Source organism: Vanacampus margaritifer, chromosome 8 (genome assembly GCF_051991255.1).
Source record: "Vanacampus margaritifer isolate UIUO_Vmar chromosome 8, RoL_Vmar_1.0, whole genome shotgun sequence".
NCBI classification, from domain to species: domain Eukaryota; kingdom Metazoa; phylum Chordata; class Actinopteri; order Syngnathiformes; family Syngnathidae; genus Vanacampus; species Vanacampus margaritifer.
In genome coordinates, this window is record NC_135439.1 from 6091710 (window position 1) to 6110154 (window position 18445).

The following is an 18445-nucleotide window of genomic DNA, read 5'->3' on the forward strand; positions in this document are numbered from 1 at the left end:
GATTTTGTTTGTATGAAGGCCTCTTTGTTTGAATAAGGGCTCAGTGTCCTGCGTTTCAAGTTCTAGAATCTTCTAAGTTCTCCCTCCAAACAGTCGTCTTTTCTGCTCCGTTTTACGTCTTCTCTGCTCCGTTTTACGTCTTCCTCGTGATGGGGCGGCTCGCTTTTTAAGCCTCGGAAACAAGATCTGAACGAGACGTCTTCGCGTGGTACGACTGTTTGCGAATCTTTGTCTTTCAGCGATGCCGCTGTTGCTGCTGTTGTGTTATTTTCTGACATCAGACCTGGCCGCTGGTGAGTTTGAGTTTTTGATTGATGTGTTTACATTCACTTTGGGGAAATAGTTATGGATGTAAAGTATGTATATTATTCCAATTTAAGAGACTGTCACACATGGAAACTGCCTAATACACAGTAGTCATGTAAATAAATAGTCTGACGTCCAAAGGTTGTGTGTGTGTGTGTGTGTGTGTGTGTGTGTGTGTGTGTGTGTGTGTGTGCGTGTGTGTGTGTGTGTGTGTGTGTGTGTGTGTGTGTGTGTGTGTGTGTGTGTGTGTGTGTGTGTGTGTGTGTGTGTGTGTGTGTGTGTGTGTGTGTGTGTGTGTGTGTGTGTGTGTGGGGGGGGGATACCACACACCACCTGTAATCCACTTAATGCGCACACACGAAATGCATCATATAATATCATCATATAGGCAATATTAAGTTGTCCCAATAATCATATTTGGTATCATTTTTCACGATGTAGATATTGTTGTGAATTATAGTCTGGTGCATTTCAACTCAGGTTACCGCAGTCCCCTGAATGATTTCCAGCGCTCGGAGGGCCGAGAACTGGTCCCCAAAGCCTGGAACTCGGCCCACGTTGTCACATTGTTGGTCCTCAACGTGGAGGAGTGCGCCGCTCAGTGCTCGCTCTCACTGGACTGCAGGTACAGCCTACTACTGTATATACTGTAAAGCGAAGAAGAAATAAAATCCACTGTATGTTAGCAGCGGACATCATTCAACATTTGTGTGTATATTATACATAAACATCGTATAAATGTGTCCACCAGAGCGTTCAACTACGAAACGCGGCCGACGGCCACGTGCAAACACCTGCGCTGGGTCGGCGACGGCAGCAACGCGGAGGTGAAGCGCAACGTCAACTGCGACCTTTACGAGAAAAAAGGTAAGAAAGATGTGCAATGTTAAATAAACACAAACGTATCTTTATGACCGTGTGTGTGTGTTTGATGCGCAGTCTACGTTCGCAAGTGCATCGTGGGTAAAGGCGAGGACTACCGAGGGAAAGTGTTCACTACTCGAAGCGGACTCACCTGCCAGCAGTGGTGGTCCAAGTTTCCTCACGATCACAGGTGAGCGGGACCGCGTAGGGCTGAACGATTTCTCGTTTTGGGGATCGAAATTGAGATCTAGGACGACGCCATTTTGTGATTCTCAAAGCTGCGTTTACGTTTGACCGAAATATGCCATGACTTATTCTGGCTCGAATCCAAAAATTCTAATTCAGCATTCGTTTTCAACGGCCTAGTCACGAGTCACCACCGATTCATGCGCAGCCCTAATTCTAACGACGGAACATGAAAGTATGGAGAAGCTAATGCTAAAGTCTTTTTTTAATTAATTTTTTTTTATAAGTATAAAATTGAGTTGAGACTTAGCGACAGCTCTAAGTCTTGAAATGATTCTTAACTCATTCACTGCCATTGATGGTTGTAGACGTCAAAAAATCATTTGAACTGTTTTTATTAGTTTTAACATTTTTTTCCACTTTTGTTAACAAGAGTATGAAAACCTAGAATTTTTTTAAATTCTATATTTAGAACAGATATAACATTTGTAATTAATTGTGAGTTAACTCGTGAAGTCATGCAATTAATTGTGATTAAAAATCGCCTGATGCTCCTAATTTTTAATAATCTTTTCTTTTTTTAAATCGCGTCAGACGATTACATTTTTTAATTGTAATTAATCGCATGACTTCAATAGTTAACTCACGATTAATCATACATTTTATATCTGTTCTAAATGTACAATTAAAAAAATTCTAGGTTTTCATACTCGTGTTAACAAAAGTGGAAAAAACTAAACTAAAAAAATAATTCAAATGAATTTTTGACGTCAATGGCAGTGAATGAGTTAATGACCAACGTGCAGTTGGCCCACTGTTGTCTAACAGAATTGTGACGTGTTCAGGTGGACTCCGTCGCCCAGCAACGGCTTGGAGCTCAACTACTGCCGGAACCCCGACGGGGATCGCATCGGCCCGTGGTGCTACACCACTGACCCCGAGCGGCGGTACGAAAGCTGCAGCATCCCTCAGTGCAAAGACGGTAAGATGTGCTTTTTTGAGTCCTCAACGTGTACTGTAGGATGTTTTTACAGCGTGTGATTGTGCGCAGATGTGTGCATCACATGTAACGGCGAGGACTACAGAGGGCAGGTGGACCACACGGCCAGCGGCAGGGAGTGCCAACGCTGGGACCAGCAGTACCCTCACCAGCACATCTACCAGCCCGAAAAGTAGGCACGCGTCCCTCGTTTGGTTCGGGCCGCGTCTCAATGCGACGTGTCCTTCCCTCAGGTACCCCGACAAGAGTCTGGACGACAACTACTGCCGGAATCCCGACGCCTCGCCCGTGCCGTGGTGCTACACCACCGACCCGGATGTGGAGCGGGAGAGCTGCGAGATCAGCAAGTGCAGTAAGATCGCTCGGATACGGAACATAACGTTCGATGGCGTTACAGTTTTTGGGATGTCGTTTTGACTTCTTTTTTTTTTTTTATTCAGTCGGTTTGTTTTTAGAGTGGGTTTAATTAACAAAGATGGAAACAGGACAATTTCGCTATAGTAATAGATATTTTTTTGTTAGTTTTATCAACACAAAATGCAATTTCAGTTTTCATTCTTTTCAAAGCACTCTCGTTTTAATTTTATTTCATTCGCAAACATATTTATTTTTATTTTTATTTTTACTTATTAGATTAGCTTTTGTTAATCATAATAACCTTGGCACCCCCTTTATCAGTGATTTACAAAAGCATTGTCTTTAGCTTTAATTTGACCTTTAATTCATAAAATAACATGTCACCCAATTTAAAATGTTAAAATAAAAATAATCTATCGTCATCTTTTCCTATTTAGATGCCACTAATTGGTTTCATTGTGCTGCTCATTCTCATTTCCTCCACCGGGAGGCAGTATAATCCTACAGTAATGCTGACACAAACAAAGAAGAATAGACTTCTTTTTCTTCTATTACTACTATTGTAAGTGACTCGAAGATTAGTTGTTTTAGAATATATACATAAATATGTTAGAATATATGTTTGTGAATATAGTTATAGTACATGTCTAAATTTGTTGTTGTGTTAGTTGTAGTTTCTAGTGACTTAGCATCAAACATAATGTAAATATGATAATATGATTAGTTACAGATGATTGGAACATGTAGTTTCTTCATAATGTACTTTTCCCCAAATTTGCAACAGGAGTTGTGCAACAAGCTGCAACTTTGGAGTTGCCACTGTTGACCACTTGGGATGGGTGGGGGTGGGGAAGTTGGAGCAATTGAGCCATCTTTTGTCGTAGTTGTTAGTCAGAAACACAAGCTCACAATTACTTTGATTTTGACATTCTGAAAAAATATCACCATAAAGCCCAATTATTATTATTACTGATTATTAAAAAAATATTATTTAATTTAAAACTGCGTCTATCATTTTGTTAATTATTTTTAAATTAAAAGGATAGTTTTACATTTATTTTGTATTTGTCAACAGTAAATATAATAATTGTTATTAGTGTGTTAAACAGATTTAAAAAAATATTTATTAATTTACTTAATTTTCACATCTATTGTTTTTATAATTATTATTCTCATCCATCCATATTATTATTATTATTATTATTATTATTATTATTATTAACAGTTTTAAAAAAATGTTTTGTTTACATTAAAATGCTTGTTTTTCTGTTTTATCTTTAATATTATTATTTTTAGTATATGAATTATATAATAATAAAACATATTTGAATACAGGCCCTTAAAAAGTCACTTGTCCATCATACGAACCTTCAAGCTTCCTCTCGTCCGCGATTTCTCCTCAGCTGAGGTGCTCGTGGAGAAGCGTCAGCGTTCCAGCTTCACCACCAACTGCTTCCGCGGCCGCGGGGAGGACTACCGCGGCAGAGTCAACGAGACCACGTCGGGCATCCCTTGCCAGAGGTGGGACGGGCAGTATCCGCACGAGCATCCCTTCTACCCCAACACGTATGAATGCAAGTGAGTGTCAAATACTTATACTGTTACTTTACTCTGTATTTAATTTTTTTCTGACACGTTTTACTCACCTTGGCCTTTCATACATACAGACAGAAGATGGTCACAACTGCTAGCTAGCATTGACTGGACTTTTGTGCATTTAAATTCTGTTCCCGTAGCTTTCCTAACGATTGCGAACTGATTAACAAAAAAAAAAAATCTAAATTAGTGAATGATAACTTAAATCTGTCTGTGGCCCCATTTTGTGCCTCTAATTTAATACACACAAAACCACATGCCTGAGGAAAAACAAACAGAGGATTTACAAGGGGTAGCAAGGTCAGCACGTACTAGAAAAGAAAGAATGTTTTTAAAAAGGTCAATTGCTGCCATCTAGGGGCTTGGAGGAGAACTACTGCCGCAACCCGGATGGCTCCGAGGCCCCCTGGTGCTTCACGTCCGTGCCGGAGATGAGGACTGCGCTCTGCCTGCAAATCAAGCGCTGTGCGGATGACATTGACGCAGAGGGTAGGATGGATGGATGGATGGATGGATGGATGGATGGATGGATGGGTGGGTCAGGTAGATAGGTAGGTAGGTAGATAGATAGAGAGAGAGAGAGAGAGAGAGAGAGAGAGAGAGAGAGAATTGAAAAAATGCTCTCAATGGTTTATTCAAGTTCCGAAAGTGCGCTATTGTAGCTTTGGTTCCATCACTGTGATGTAATCCTTTCAGATTGCTACCATGAAAACGGGCGAAACTACCGAGGCATGGTGCGTAAAACTCGCAAGGGCATCACCTGCCAAAAGTGGAACGTCAACATGCCTCATCGCACCAAGTATACATATTTATTTTTTTGGGTTTTTTTCTTGTCAAGATGGCGGCTCATTCCGTATCACCGAGTGACTAGCATTTGATTGTCCAGAATAAACCCCAGGACGCATCCCGAGGCCAACTTGACCGAGAACTACTGTCGTAACCCAGACGGGGACCAACACGGTCCGTGGTGCTACACCATCGACTCCAAAACCGAGTTTGACTACTGTGCCATCAAGCAGTGCGGTACTCAACGATGTTTTTTGTTGTTGTTTTTTTAAAGAACAAAAAAATGTATATTGACAGCAAAACTTCTGCAAAAAAAATATGTTTGTCTTTCAAACAGCTGGAGAGAAAACACCGCTCACGGAACCAGTGGGTATGTTATTGAATTCATACTTTTATTGTACAACGGTGCTTTGAGCTACAAAATGGTGTTCTGATGATTTTTTATGTATTTTTTGCTTTGCTGTTTAATGCCACTTCCATATTGTCATAAAACTATGGCAATTACACCTTGTAGATTTAAAACACAATGGACAATGTTTTTAGTCTGCTAGCTTAATGCTAATGCCAACATAGTACTACTGTGTATCCATCCATTTTCCGTATCTCTTGTAGTCATATTTCAAAAATGTCAATATATATTCTACGTGTTTTTTTTAACACATAAGAAATAAAATAGAAATATAAAAGTACGTGTGAGCTGTGAGCCTCAATGAAAAGTATCCATGTGTCATTCTTATAACACCCCCTGGTGGTCATCACAGGTACACCAGATACAAAATGGCCTTTTAATTGATGCAATGTGACCAAAAAAAAGCCTCATTCTTTTTAATGTGCACTTTTTAAAAGAAACTACAATATTATACAGAAATATTTTTTGCAATAAAAAAAACATCAAAGTCCTCCCCTGCCTTCCTAATGACTACAAGTGCTACAGAAAATGGATGCATGTTTATAATACATGACGTGATCATTACTGTATTAACAACATATTTTCCCGCACAGAGAAAGTTGAGTTCAGTGAGTGTGGAAAGAGAGAGGACCGCTTCCAGAATTCCAGGTTACGCATCGTAAACGGAATACCCGGGAACTCGCCGTGGACGGTTAGCCTGAGAGACAGGTTTGTGTGTGTGTGTGTGTGTGTGTGTGTGTGTGTGTGTGTGTGTGTGTGTGTGTGTGTGTGTGTGTGTGTGTGTGTGTGTGAGAGTAAACGTATTTCCTTTAAGAGGAACTTTAACGAGAAAAACACAATCAGCCATACCACATTTTACTCTTCCTCGGCAGGAAAGGAAACCATTTTTGCGGGGGAACCCTGGTGGACGCCAGATGGGTGATCAGCACCAAGCAGTGTTTCTCCTCCTGGTAATGCTTTGGTTATATATATATATATATATTGTTTATTTATTTATAACTGATATATCTATTGTGTGCCTTCAGCTACGTGGATCTCCCCGGGTACTCGGCCATGATGGGCACCTTGTACCGTGACCCGCAGGACGGTGAACCCGGCGTGCAGACCATCCCTCTCACCAAGATCGTCTGCGGACCGTCCGAGTCTCAGCTGGTCATGCTGCAGCTGGAATCGTGTGTAAACTTTTTTTTTTTCTTTTTTCTTTTTTTTCCACATACACACAATCACTCACATAACGCATTCCATCTGACACGGTTGTCTCTTTGTGTCTGTAGCCCGGCCCAGTTTAACGAGCGCGTCTCTCAGATCTGTCTTCCTCCTGAGCGCTACATCGTGGCTGAGGGGACCTTTTGTGAGATAGCAGGATGGGGCGAGACCAGAGGCAAGTCATAATAGTACATGAAACATAAGATGGACGATAACGATTGCGCTTCGATGTATGATTGCCCGATTTTGTATTTAAAACAACCAAACAATGTTGCCTTAGGAAGGGCCCGTGAGTTTAATGCTAACATGTAATGGAAAACGCCATTGACATGCTAATGCTACTGTTAGCATCGATAGTGACAGCTCTAGAAGCAACGGCTATTTGAACAAGTAACAGATGTAGGCAGATAATGAAACAATATTTTCTTCATCTTTGACAAATAATGACTAATATTGTGGCATCTTACAGTAGTTGTAGAATAAGTCATTTTATTCTTTGTTTGTGTTGAATACGGAAGCGTATTGCATTCACTTGAAGAAAAAAAAAGTCCTGTTTTTCTGACAAATTTTTTGGGGGAGCTTGTTTTTTTTTTTTTTTTCGGTTTTATCAAGAGAAAAAAATTAGTTTTTTTGAGTATTTTTTTCAGTTTTAAAAAATATATTTTCTTCAGTTTTTCTGAGTAATTTTTCCTTTTTATAAAATAATAATTTTTCTGTTTTTCCGAATATTTTTTTTAAAGGTTTTCCCTCAGAGATTAAAGAACAAACCACAATGCAGTATACACATTCATTTCTTTATTGAGAGCCAGTAAGTAAGCATGACCATGTTATTGCATATGGAGGTATGCGGGAAAGTGTCCGATTCCGCTATTAGCGAGTCTGCAAGTCAGTTGGGGTTAAGAGGTCCAAAAAAATTACTCCGAAAAACAGAACACCAGCTCTGTTTTTCTGACTATTTTTTTTCTGTTTTTTTTTTTAATTCAGTTTTTTTAAATAATTTGTTCCCCTGTTTTTCTGAGTAATTTCTCTTCTTGTTTTTTTCTGAGTAATTTCTCTTCTTGTTTTTTTCTGAGTAATTTCTCTTCTTGTTTTTCTGAATATTTTTTTCCAGCCTGTTTTTTTGAATATTTTTTTGGACAGAAAAAAATATTCAGTAAAACAGAAAAAAATATTCAGAAAAACAAAGCTCCCCCCAAAAATTTGTCAGAAAAACAGGAGTTGTTTTTTTTTCTTTTCAAATGAATTCAATACGCTTCCGTATACTACCTCCTGGTGGCCATGTTTTTTTTCTTCTTTTTTTGTGTGTTTTTTTTTATTTTCGAGAGCTCAGTATTGTTCATTCGGTAATCCTGGTGGCCATGTTTTTTTTCTTCTTTTTTTGTGTGTTTTTTTTTTTTTCAAGAGAGAGCTCAGTATTGTTCATTCGGTAATCCTGGTGGCCATGTTTGTTATATACTATTTAATTACCGGTATGTTTTTACTCTAGGTTTTATAAAATACCTGTACAATATTATGAAACACTATTTTCTGTATTTCCATTCATTTCAACAGGGAAAGATGATTTGAGTGTTTTGTTTTGTTTTTGTGCAGGGTCACTCAACATTAAATGTGTATAATAATGCTCACTATGAGCTGTTTTTGAAATGTTGACCTTCAGGTCGCTCACCAAAGTTGTACCTAATTAAGTGTCCCACCTCGTACTGTCTTGTGACAAAGCTTTTGACGCCATTCAACAAAAAGATGGTTGCTGCTATTTTTTCTTCTTCTATGCAAGTCATTCCTTTGCTCTCCTTTCCAGGCACCGGAGACGAGACCGTCCTCAACGTGGCCCAGATACCGGTGCTCGGGAATAAGGAGTGCAACAGATACTTCCGAGGTCGGGTCCGGGAGAACGAGATGTGCACCAGCTCCTTCCAGGGAGGGGTCGGAGCCTGCGAGGTGAGTGAAATCTTTATAGTTGCAGTTATAGTAGGGAAAGGGGAGGGGCGCGACCCACAGACAAAAAATGTGGGATCAAATCTCGGTTACAAAAAACTTCAGATGCTTGCTCGAAAGATGAAGATGATTTCCATGTTTCAACGTGACAATGAGACCCAAATCAACCAAAGAAGCTTTGAGTGGCCCCTTCAGAACCACCAGACCTAAACCCAATTAAGGATGGTTGGTGGGTAAAGATGCCTTCACAGCCTGACACATTTGCACCGCTCCTTCCCCCCAAAAATATGAAATTTAACAATGATACAACCATATCCCCCCCCCCCCCCCCCCCAAAAAAAAACCACCTTTTTAAATCCATTATTTATTTATTTTTTTAATTGCACAACAATAAGCATGTTGTGTTCAAAACACGGACTGTGCCTCTTCTAAACATTACAAACTTTCAATCTTCTCACAGCTTCACAATTGTTTTCCACCCCTCGACAGCTCTTTGGTTTTCAAGTTGGTCACACGTCAAATGTGAAACCGAACAGTTTCCAGTTCAAATAAACATCTAGTGAGCAAAAAAAAAAAAAAAAGCCTTGTAGTAGGCTTTTAAACAGTGGCAGGTGTGTGCTGACTCCCATTTAATGTGATTGATAAATCCTTAACGCAGCCATATCCCCAGTTTTAAGCGGGTGTGCACACTTATGCAAGCACATTACATCAGTTGTTTATCCTCCTTTAGCTCTCTAAAAAAAATTATGTGTTTTTAATTAAGTAGAACATGTTCTTTTTTTTTTTTTTTTTTTTCCAATATCACAGAAGCATTTGAACAGGGGTGTGTAGACTTTTTATATCCACTGTACGTATGCCCGCAGAGGGACTACGGCGGCCCGCTGGCGTGCCAGAATCACGACTGCTGGGTCCTGGAGGGCGTGATCATCCCCATGCGGCGCTGCGGGCACCCGGGCCAACCCAGCATCTTCATCCGCGTGTCGGTCTACGTGGACTGGATCAAGAAAGTCATGGGCTTCGCTTAGACAAACGCCGAAAGGAAAAATGGATTCTTTGACGTTGTGATGTTTGATGCCAATTTATTTTTTAGGAGCGCTTATTACATTAAACGATGATAAACAGTGGTTCTTTGAATTGTGAGTTTATTTTTGGTTCGTTATCAAGTTTGCGGCTCCGTTTTTCAAGTTGAGTTTGATTGAGTTTGTCCCGTTCAATCAACAGATGGGCTCTCCTTGCCCATATGCGAGGGTATTACAGTCCCATAATTAGTGCCCAATGATTTTTCATACAGCACTTTGAGTGATGACATATATGATGTTCAAATTTTGGCTTGCAATATACAGCAAAAAAAATTTTTTTTAATTAAGCAACGGCTTGAAAAGTTGGCACGCTTGTAAGTCAAGCTACCACTACACACCGCCAATATTTGTGACAGAGCAATATTTTATGACTTGCTTTAACCTGAGTCATAACTTTTGACTTTCTTGAAAGTGATCGAGGCTGCAACTTGATCTGCTTGATTTTTGCCACAGTCGCTTGCTGGAAACCTGCAGGCCAAGACTTGAGACTTATGATTTGACTCACTTGCCTAACGGGGCGTTTGGAGCGTTAAAATTGCGAGCAGAATTTGACTGGCGTTCACTAATCCTTCCGCACCCTCGCGCCCCTCACAAACTAACAGTGGTGGATGAAGCACTCACTTTTTTAAGTAAAAGGACAGATGTGTGCAAAAAATTTTTACTTCAGTAAAAGTATTTGTATGACATAAATAGCAATGAAAAATGATTAAATGATATAACTGGAAATAAGGATTAAATAGCATAAAAGGACTGCACAATTTTTATTTTTAGAACTGAGCGCAGTAAACAAAATGGGATGAGGTTTAAAAAGTAACAAATTTACAGTCAGACTTGTAAATATACATTTTAATATAAATTTGTAATTTTACAGGGAATAAACCCACACAATTCCTAGACCTTTTTTTATTAATTATTATTTTAATTTATTAATTATTATTATTAATTTTAAATCAGCATAATGTCAAATTAAAAAGTTATTTTGCAGGACAGTTTAAATCAGGAGTTCCCGACCTTACACATAAGAGCAACTTCTTGGCTACTGTTTAATGTGACGGGCAACCAGTTTAATACACACTTCTGAAATAACCAATTTGCTCAGATTTCTTTTATTCTGAATAATTATTTATATTTATTTATGTTAAAACACTGATCATATAAATAATTTCTAACAATAGTTAGGAAACGGATAAATATTAATCTACAAAACTTGCTTTGTATAAATCTCTGCCAGTGCTCATATTTTCAAATGATTTCAACATTATTAGAGTTGCAAGAGCCCCGTTTTGTTTTTTGTTTTTGTTTTTTTTAAGCAAGCAAATGCTTCATGTTGTTCAATCTTTTACCTCTACAATGACTTGCTGCCACTGGAGCAGTGCAGGGCTACAGCCAAATGTTTTATGCCTGACAAAATAGTAAAAAAAAAAAATAATAAATAAAAAACGGCGGAAAAAATGCAGCCTGTAACGTAAATACAATTGGAAACCGATTTTGGAAACCGACCGAATGTATTTATTATTTATTTATTTCTACCTTGACTTGCGCTGTATGGCGACAGTGAACTCAAGTCCAAACTTTGGCAAACAGTGAACAGTTCTTCAAAAAAGAAGTTTCAAGCTACTCCCACTTCAGGTTTACTGTCAAGTAAAAAACAACAACTTTAGAGAATGACACCTGCCAAACAACTGCTTAGACCGGAAGTGATAGCTTAATGCTAGCTTTAATTAGCATCATGGCATTTTAACCCTTTAAGCAACGGAATAAACACAAATTGTTCGGCAACAACGTGTAGGCTGACAATACAACAGTAGCCTACTCACAGTTCTAATGAATTGTATGCTATTTAATTCTTTTTAATTGTATTTCATCATGACTGTATGTTTTTATGAAGGACCTCCGCTGTGTGTAACTTACACCCACCTCTGTTTTATTGTACGCACCAACTAACTTCCCTGACGGAATTGATTGGAGCTCCAAAGCAAGTCCCTTCCCCATTCCCGCTTCACTCCCTGGAAAAGAAATCCCTCTTGAGTCGGTCTTTTGATGGCGGCCCCTCAACCTCTAAAGACACGCCTTTGTGCCTAATGCCCCACTGTATGCGCTGCACATTCTTTCTAGTTCTATAGGAGGATTTTTTTTTTTTTGTGCAACGCGCCGCGATGAGCCCACGGAATTCAGCTTAAATAAACCTCAAGATCAGGAGTCCCAAAAAGAATTTCTGCAGCACGCACTGCTCCACTTTCAGTAAACATAATGAAGTTTTTTTTTTTTTTTTTTGGGGGGGGGGGGGGGGGGTGATAATGTTTCCAAGAACTAACGAAATGTTCTTTCACTTTCACTTTAGTCATATTTAAAATGAATGATTTGTTTCAGGTTGGTCATGTATGAATGTCCCCTCTCGTAAAAACTCACACTTCTTGGAAAACAAATAATCATTCTTTTTCTAATTTAAAAAAATAAATGCTGCCAAATAAATAATAAGTGTAATGTAGCTTAATTGTTTCATCTTTTGACATTTAAACCTCCCAAAAAGTCACAGATTATTATTAAATAATGAGGGGGGCAAAAAGCATCATTTTTGGCAGTTCGGTCGATGAGGTATTTGGCATCGTCACAAGTTACAAAATCATTTGGACACCCAATCATGATCGATTAATCTGGTCTGCTTAAATTTAAAACAAAACAAAACAGGAATAACAACTTTGAAATATAAATTATTGACATTCAACAACAAAAACTAGCAAGTTGTTGGCTCCAAAACAATTTGCGGAGCATTTTAATTTATATCTTTAAAATATAAAGAAAGTAAGTTAACCCTAAGACCCTTTGGGGGGCGTGGTTACGTTTTGGCCACTCCCCGTGTAGGTTGTAACATGCTTTACAGTACAACCCTCCTCGCCCCCTTTGTTACGCTGCAACCCGCTTCCAGTCGCGACTGAACGTGTACGTGTGTGGGTTTGGGTGGGTGGTCCGGTCGGGTTGTGAGGGGGACATCACAGGAGAAGTTTTCAGTCGGCGGGGTGTCAGCATCCACCAGGTGAAGCTGCAAAGACACTCGTGGTAAGTTCATTTGATTTGTTGTGCGCGCGTTTCACTCGATTTGTTTTGACAGAGCTGACTTTTGCACCTGTTGCACTCGCGTGCAACTTTTATTAGCGTTGGGGTAAAACGCGCATGGTGCAAATGATGTGAGCCCTTTAAAAAAAAAAAGAGATGTAGAGCTAATTGTGCTTGTGCTATTTTTGGACTTGTTTCCAGCCGCCCCCAGTCTTCAGGTCTTGATGTTCACGCTCTCCAAAACATGAGCAGCAGCAGCGGACCCAAAGAGCCGGCGTTTCCCCCCCGGCCGAGTTCCCCCCCACAGATGGCTGACGAGTCTCAGCAACGCAGAGGCCGAGGCCGTCCACGCAAGCAGCAGCTGGTAGGACGGTCATAAGGTCACCGATTGGCTGATTGAGAAGTGAAAATGGTATCCAAATAAAGTTCTGATTGTAAATGTTCCTGTGTAGGAGCCTCTCGGACCTCCTACTCCAAAGCGACCAAGAGGAAGACCCAAGGGCAGCAAGAACAAAAGCCCCAAAGTTGCACTTAAGGTTAGGTTTGTTTTGCAGTGACACATAAATAAAGAAGCTATTAAGAGGACATGAAAGAAAAAAATACTTGAACTAACAGAAAATTATTGCAAAACTTTTATTCAGGTGCAAGAAAATTGATTAAAAAACTTCAACATAACAAAACTTTTGAGAAAACTTTATTTGTTAAAAAAAAAATCATTTAGGTTAAGCCGGCTTTTTAATGCAAAACTTTTGTGAGAAAATGTAAAACTTTTGAGATCTCGCAGTACTTTCATTCATGTTAATGTGGCTTGAAGATGCAAATGTTTTGTGAAATAATGAAAAACATATTTGTTGATGTTAATGTGATGTGATAAAAGCAAAGTCACGTTAGTCATACTTTATGAATGCAAAACTTTCGCGTGATAACGTAAAACCTTTACTAGAAAACAAAACACAGCACACGAGTCTTAAACAGTCCATCGTTTTTTGTCCATCTCCGAGGCCGCCATTTTAAATCAGCTGAAAATGACATCGCAGTGGGCTCAGCTAACGACCAATCACGGCTCGTCTTTATTTGGTCATGTGATATTCGCAAGCGGGCCTCCTAAACCAGGGATTGTGGGTTCAAGTCCCATCAGGGGTGTGTTTGTTTTGAACAAGTGAGTTCAATGAATATATTTCTAAATTAGTACTTCAACTTACCTGTCAATCTTTCTTCGTTGTCAGAAAGTCGAGCCCGCTGGACAAAGACGACCACGGGGGCGACCGAGGAAATGGGTGTGGAGCAACACGTAGATTTGTGTGAAAGTATCTGTACAGGTACACCTCACTCATGTCTGATTCACTTTTACAGCTGCAGAAAATCGTTGAAAAAGGGAGCGAAGAGCAAAAGGTAAGGACACTCATACTATCAACGAGATTTGACAGGATAAGCAGTTGATTATGGCTGGACATTCGGTCAAGCATTGACTTTGTGGTGCTGATTATTTTGTTTTATAGCGAGTATTCATGTTCTAGCATTAGTAATTTCCAAAACTACATTTCTACCATGCTAGCATTAGCAATTTCCAAAACTACATTTCTACCATGCTAGCATTAGCAATTTCCAAAACTACATTTCTACCATGCTAGCATTAGCAATTTCCAAAACTACATTTCCATCATGCTTGCATTAGCATTTTCAAAACTACATTTCCACCATGCTAGCATTAGCAATTTCCAAAACTACATTTCTACCATGCTAGCATTAGCATTTTCCAAAACTACATTTCCACCATGCTAGCATCAGCTTTTTTCAAAACTACATTTCCACCATGCTAGCATTAGCAATTTCCAAAACTACATTTACACCATGCTAGCATTAGCAATTTCCAAAACTACATTTCCACCATGCTAGCATTAGCAATTTCCAAAACTACATTTCCACCATGCTAGCATTAACAATTTCCAAAACTACATTTCCTTCATGCTAGCATTAGCAATTTCCAAAACTACATTTCCACTATGCTAGCATTAGCAATTGCCAAAACTACATTTCCATCATACTAGCATTAGCATTTTCAAAACTACATTTCCACCATGCTAGCATTAGCAATTTCCAAAACTACATTTTTACCATGCTAGCATTAGCATTTTCCAAAACTACATTTCCACCATGCTAGCATTAGCAATTTCCAAAACTACATTTCCACTATGCTAGCATTAGCAATTTCCCAAACTACATTGCCACCATGCTAGCATTAGCAATTTCTAAAACTACATTTCCACCATGCTAGCATTAGCAATTTCCAAAACTACATTTCTACCATGCTAGCATTAGCAATTTCCAAAACTACATTTCCACCATGCTAGCATTAGCAATTTCCAAAACTACATTTCCACCATGCTAGCATTGGCAATTTCCAAAACTACATTTCCACTATGCTAGCATTAGCAATTTCCAAAACTACATTTCCATCATGCTTGCATTAGCATTTTCAAAACTACATTTCCACCATGCTAGCATTAGCAATTTCCAAAACTACATTTCTACCATGCTAGCATTAGCATTTTCCAAAACTACATTTCCACCATGCTAGCATCAGCTTTTTTCAAAACTACATTTCCACCATGCTAGCATTAGCAATTTCCAAAACTACATTTCCACCATGCTAGCATTAGCATTTTCCAAAACTACATTTCCACCATGCTAGCATCAGCTTTTTTCAAAACTACATTTCCACCATGCTAGCATTAGCAATTTCCAAAACTACATTTCCACTATGCTAGCATTAACAATTTCCCAAACTACATTTCCACCATGCTAGCATTAGCAATTTCTAAAACTACATTTCCACCATGCTAGCATCAGCTTTTTTCAAAACTACATTTCCACCATGCTGCCCGAGGTTGAAAATGGAAAAAAAAAATTCTGTACAGTACATTTCTGTCGTGTGATTGAGAGAAACGTTCCTGGCTCATTTTGTGAATGAAACAGAAATTGCACAACCCAAAACCAACCACATATCACTCACTGTCTGCTCCAAGACATCCGCAAAGCCGCTTGAAGAAGTGAAACCGTTGAGAATCTCGACCTTTTTCTGAGCCTCGCGAGCGTGAAAAGGGGAAGAATGACTGGACGGACCGAGCTTAGCGCCGTCTTCATCCGGCTGCCTCGGTTTCCTGACATAACGGACTCTCGGCGAAACTAGCAATAAGTCATTTTTGCGTCGTCTTGTATTGATTCACTTTTTCGGCGATTGAGTCACATGATGTTTTTTCTTCGCTTTTTGATGTTTCCCCGCAGGTGTCCTCGGACTCGGCTCCCGCGCGGTCCGAGCCCTTTTCGTCTCATGAGGAAGGCCAGTAATTGTCACTCTACCTCGAGGTTTGGCCAGAAGAACAACATTCCGTTGGGATGATTGGAATTAATTTATGATATTTTGGAGGGATTTGTCTAGCTTGCTGGGAACTGGAAAATTCGATTCATTCATTCCGTTCCAAGCCTTTATTGAGTCAAGCCGATACACTTTTTTTTTTTACAAAATGTTTAGGGATGAACGTAAAATGCACAAAAGCCTTTACAGGTGAACTGAAGGTGATCTTCTCCAACCCTTTGCACAACAAGGAGCTGAATGGAAAAAATCAAAACGTGTTAACTTCCAAGGCCGTCCACTCGTGTGCCTTTCTGTGACTCTTCCAGTTTCTCTGCTTCAACCTGCTGATGATGCTGTTAGCTCAAGCAGTTCCCCATTTTCAAGACCGAACTGAATACTGTGAACTGTGACAGGATAAGCACCCGTGTTGTCTCGGTCTCATGATGTCCGAGTGTGAACAGCATGACGACGAGGACCGTCCAATCGTAATCGACCGGGATATTTATTTGACGATTCACAACACCTGTTGCGAATTTTGCCCTTCAACTCATTGTTAGAGAACAGCAAATGTTTATAAAAGGTCAAAGTTCATCTGGATGTAGTGTTTTTTGAGTTCATCCTGAAATTTCATTTGGAATCTGAATACCTCCCAACTTTTTTACTAGCACAGGACACCACTTGAGAAAATTGTCACAAAAACTATATACAGTACTGTAAAACAAAAAGCTTTTATTCCGTTGTCTGCCTGGCAACAGGCAAATATGTTGTTTTTTATTTTATTTAAATTTTTGCTATTACACGATCCCCTCAAATCATTATTATGGGCAATTTTACTCCCCCCCACCTTTTTCGGTTTGTTCAATTGTCCAGTTTAAATCCGATAAGAGCGGCACTAAATTGCCCACAAAAATAATAAGACATTTCATACACCGTAAACAAGTGTTGTGATTTTTATTACCACCATCATGAAACCTCAGGTACAAAATGATTCAGGAGCTTTTTTTTTCTACGCAGTAACTTTGAATTTTTTCTTCTTTTTTTTTTTATGCCGTGTTGAGAATTTCCTATCAGAATTGATGTGCAGACCTCACAGAAACCGCAGTTACCTCAAGAAAAACTGGATTTAAAACTGAAATGAGACTGAAATAATGAGTATAAAACACCTCCTACATTTTTGGGAGACAAAAAAAGTTTTCTAAAAAAGCAACTTGGAACCACAAAACCAAACCCCAATGACTGATTTGTAAAACCACAACTCTTGAGTGATTTGTAATCTAAACGGAATTTTAGCCTCAGTGTTAGCTGCTAGCGTTTGCTAATCATAGCAAAAAGCCAAGCATGGATATTTCACAATTGTTGTGGTTTCACTGTCTTTAAAGTCACTTTTGGTTAGCGAAACTTTACAAAAACATTACATTAGATGTCATTTTAAGGAAGCTATGATTTTTATCGGCTAACCATTAAGAGTGGGACGCAAATTGAATTTAAGCTACAACTGCTAATGTTAGCTGCTAACGTTCACACAAATCATCGCAAAGTTAAACAGATTGAGTTGCGGTTTTGGTTTCAGAGTCAGTTTTGGTTGGTAACTCTCCAAAACGTTCCTTTTTTGTTAATTTTTTTTATTTTTCTCTGGTATTTATCCAGCAATAACTAGAATTCTTTATCTATTAACTCATTCACTGCCATTGACGATTTATTAGTTAAATTTTTTTGTATGAAAACCTAGAAATTTTTTAATTGTACATTTAGAAGATATAAAATTTGCGATTAATCGTGAGATAACTAGTACAGTCTTGTGATTAATTACAATTAAAAAATTCTATCCCATGACGCCCCTAATTTTTAATAATCGTTTTTTAATCGCGTCAGAATGAACATTTTTAATTGTAATTAATCGCATGACTTCAATAGTAAAAAGATGTTAAATTAATAGAAATCGTTAAAATGAATTGTTGTTGTCTATAGCCGTCAATGGCAGTGAATGAGTTAAGTAGGTTATAATTGAGGGCATGTGTGTGTATTTTTTTATCCATTTTGAACAGAACTTGTGTATTGTATTGATTGAAGAGTGCTTCTTTACATAAAATGTCAACCTTTGCGATTTTCATGATCTGGTCTGCGTCATTATGTGTTCTAATGTGATTGTGTTGGTGTCATGATGGATTTAAATGTGGAAACTTGTCAAAACATATTTTTGTCTTGTCATCAGTTACGCAGTTAATGTTGACATGACCTCGCCTAGTTTCATTAAAAATATCATTTTTATTGTATCCTGCGATTGGTGTTTTTGCAAATAAGCAGCACGACGC

The 18445-nt window shown here is 38.9% G+C and overlaps 2 protein-coding genes across 2 annotated transcripts; both read left to right on the forward strand.

Annotated features, from left to right (window-relative positions):
• Nucleotides 1-59: 59 nt before the first annotated feature.
• mst1 (macrophage stimulating 1) lies at nucleotides 60-9769 on the forward strand. Its single transcript, XM_077574052.1, has 18 exons — nucleotides 60-293; nucleotides 787-931; nucleotides 1058-1173; nucleotides 1246-1360; nucleotides 2202-2338; nucleotides 2408-2528; nucleotides 2590-2708; nucleotides 4117-4291; nucleotides 4668-4798; nucleotides 5006-5108; nucleotides 5196-5332; nucleotides 5433-5465; nucleotides 6098-6212; nucleotides 6377-6454; nucleotides 6530-6676; nucleotides 6779-6885; nucleotides 8509-8648; nucleotides 9509-9769. Exons 1-18 carry the CDS (start codon nucleotides 242-244, stop codon nucleotides 9668-9670), a joined length of 2133 nt encoding a protein of 710 aa, XP_077430178.1. The 5' UTR covers nucleotides 60-241; the 3' UTR covers nucleotides 9671-9769.
• Nucleotides 9770-12669: 2900 nt separating this feature from the next.
• LOC144057109 (uncharacterized) lies at nucleotides 12670-16724 on the forward strand. Its single transcript, XM_077574372.1, has 6 exons — nucleotides 12670-12781; nucleotides 12980-13142; nucleotides 13231-13314; nucleotides 14005-14055; nucleotides 14132-14170; nucleotides 16064-16724. Exons 2-6 carry the CDS (start codon nucleotides 13023-13025, stop codon nucleotides 16124-16126), a joined length of 357 nt encoding a protein of 118 aa, XP_077430498.1. The 5' UTR covers nucleotides 12670-12781; nucleotides 12980-13022; the 3' UTR covers nucleotides 16127-16724.
• The last annotated feature ends 1721 nt before the right edge of the window (nucleotides 16725-18445 follow it).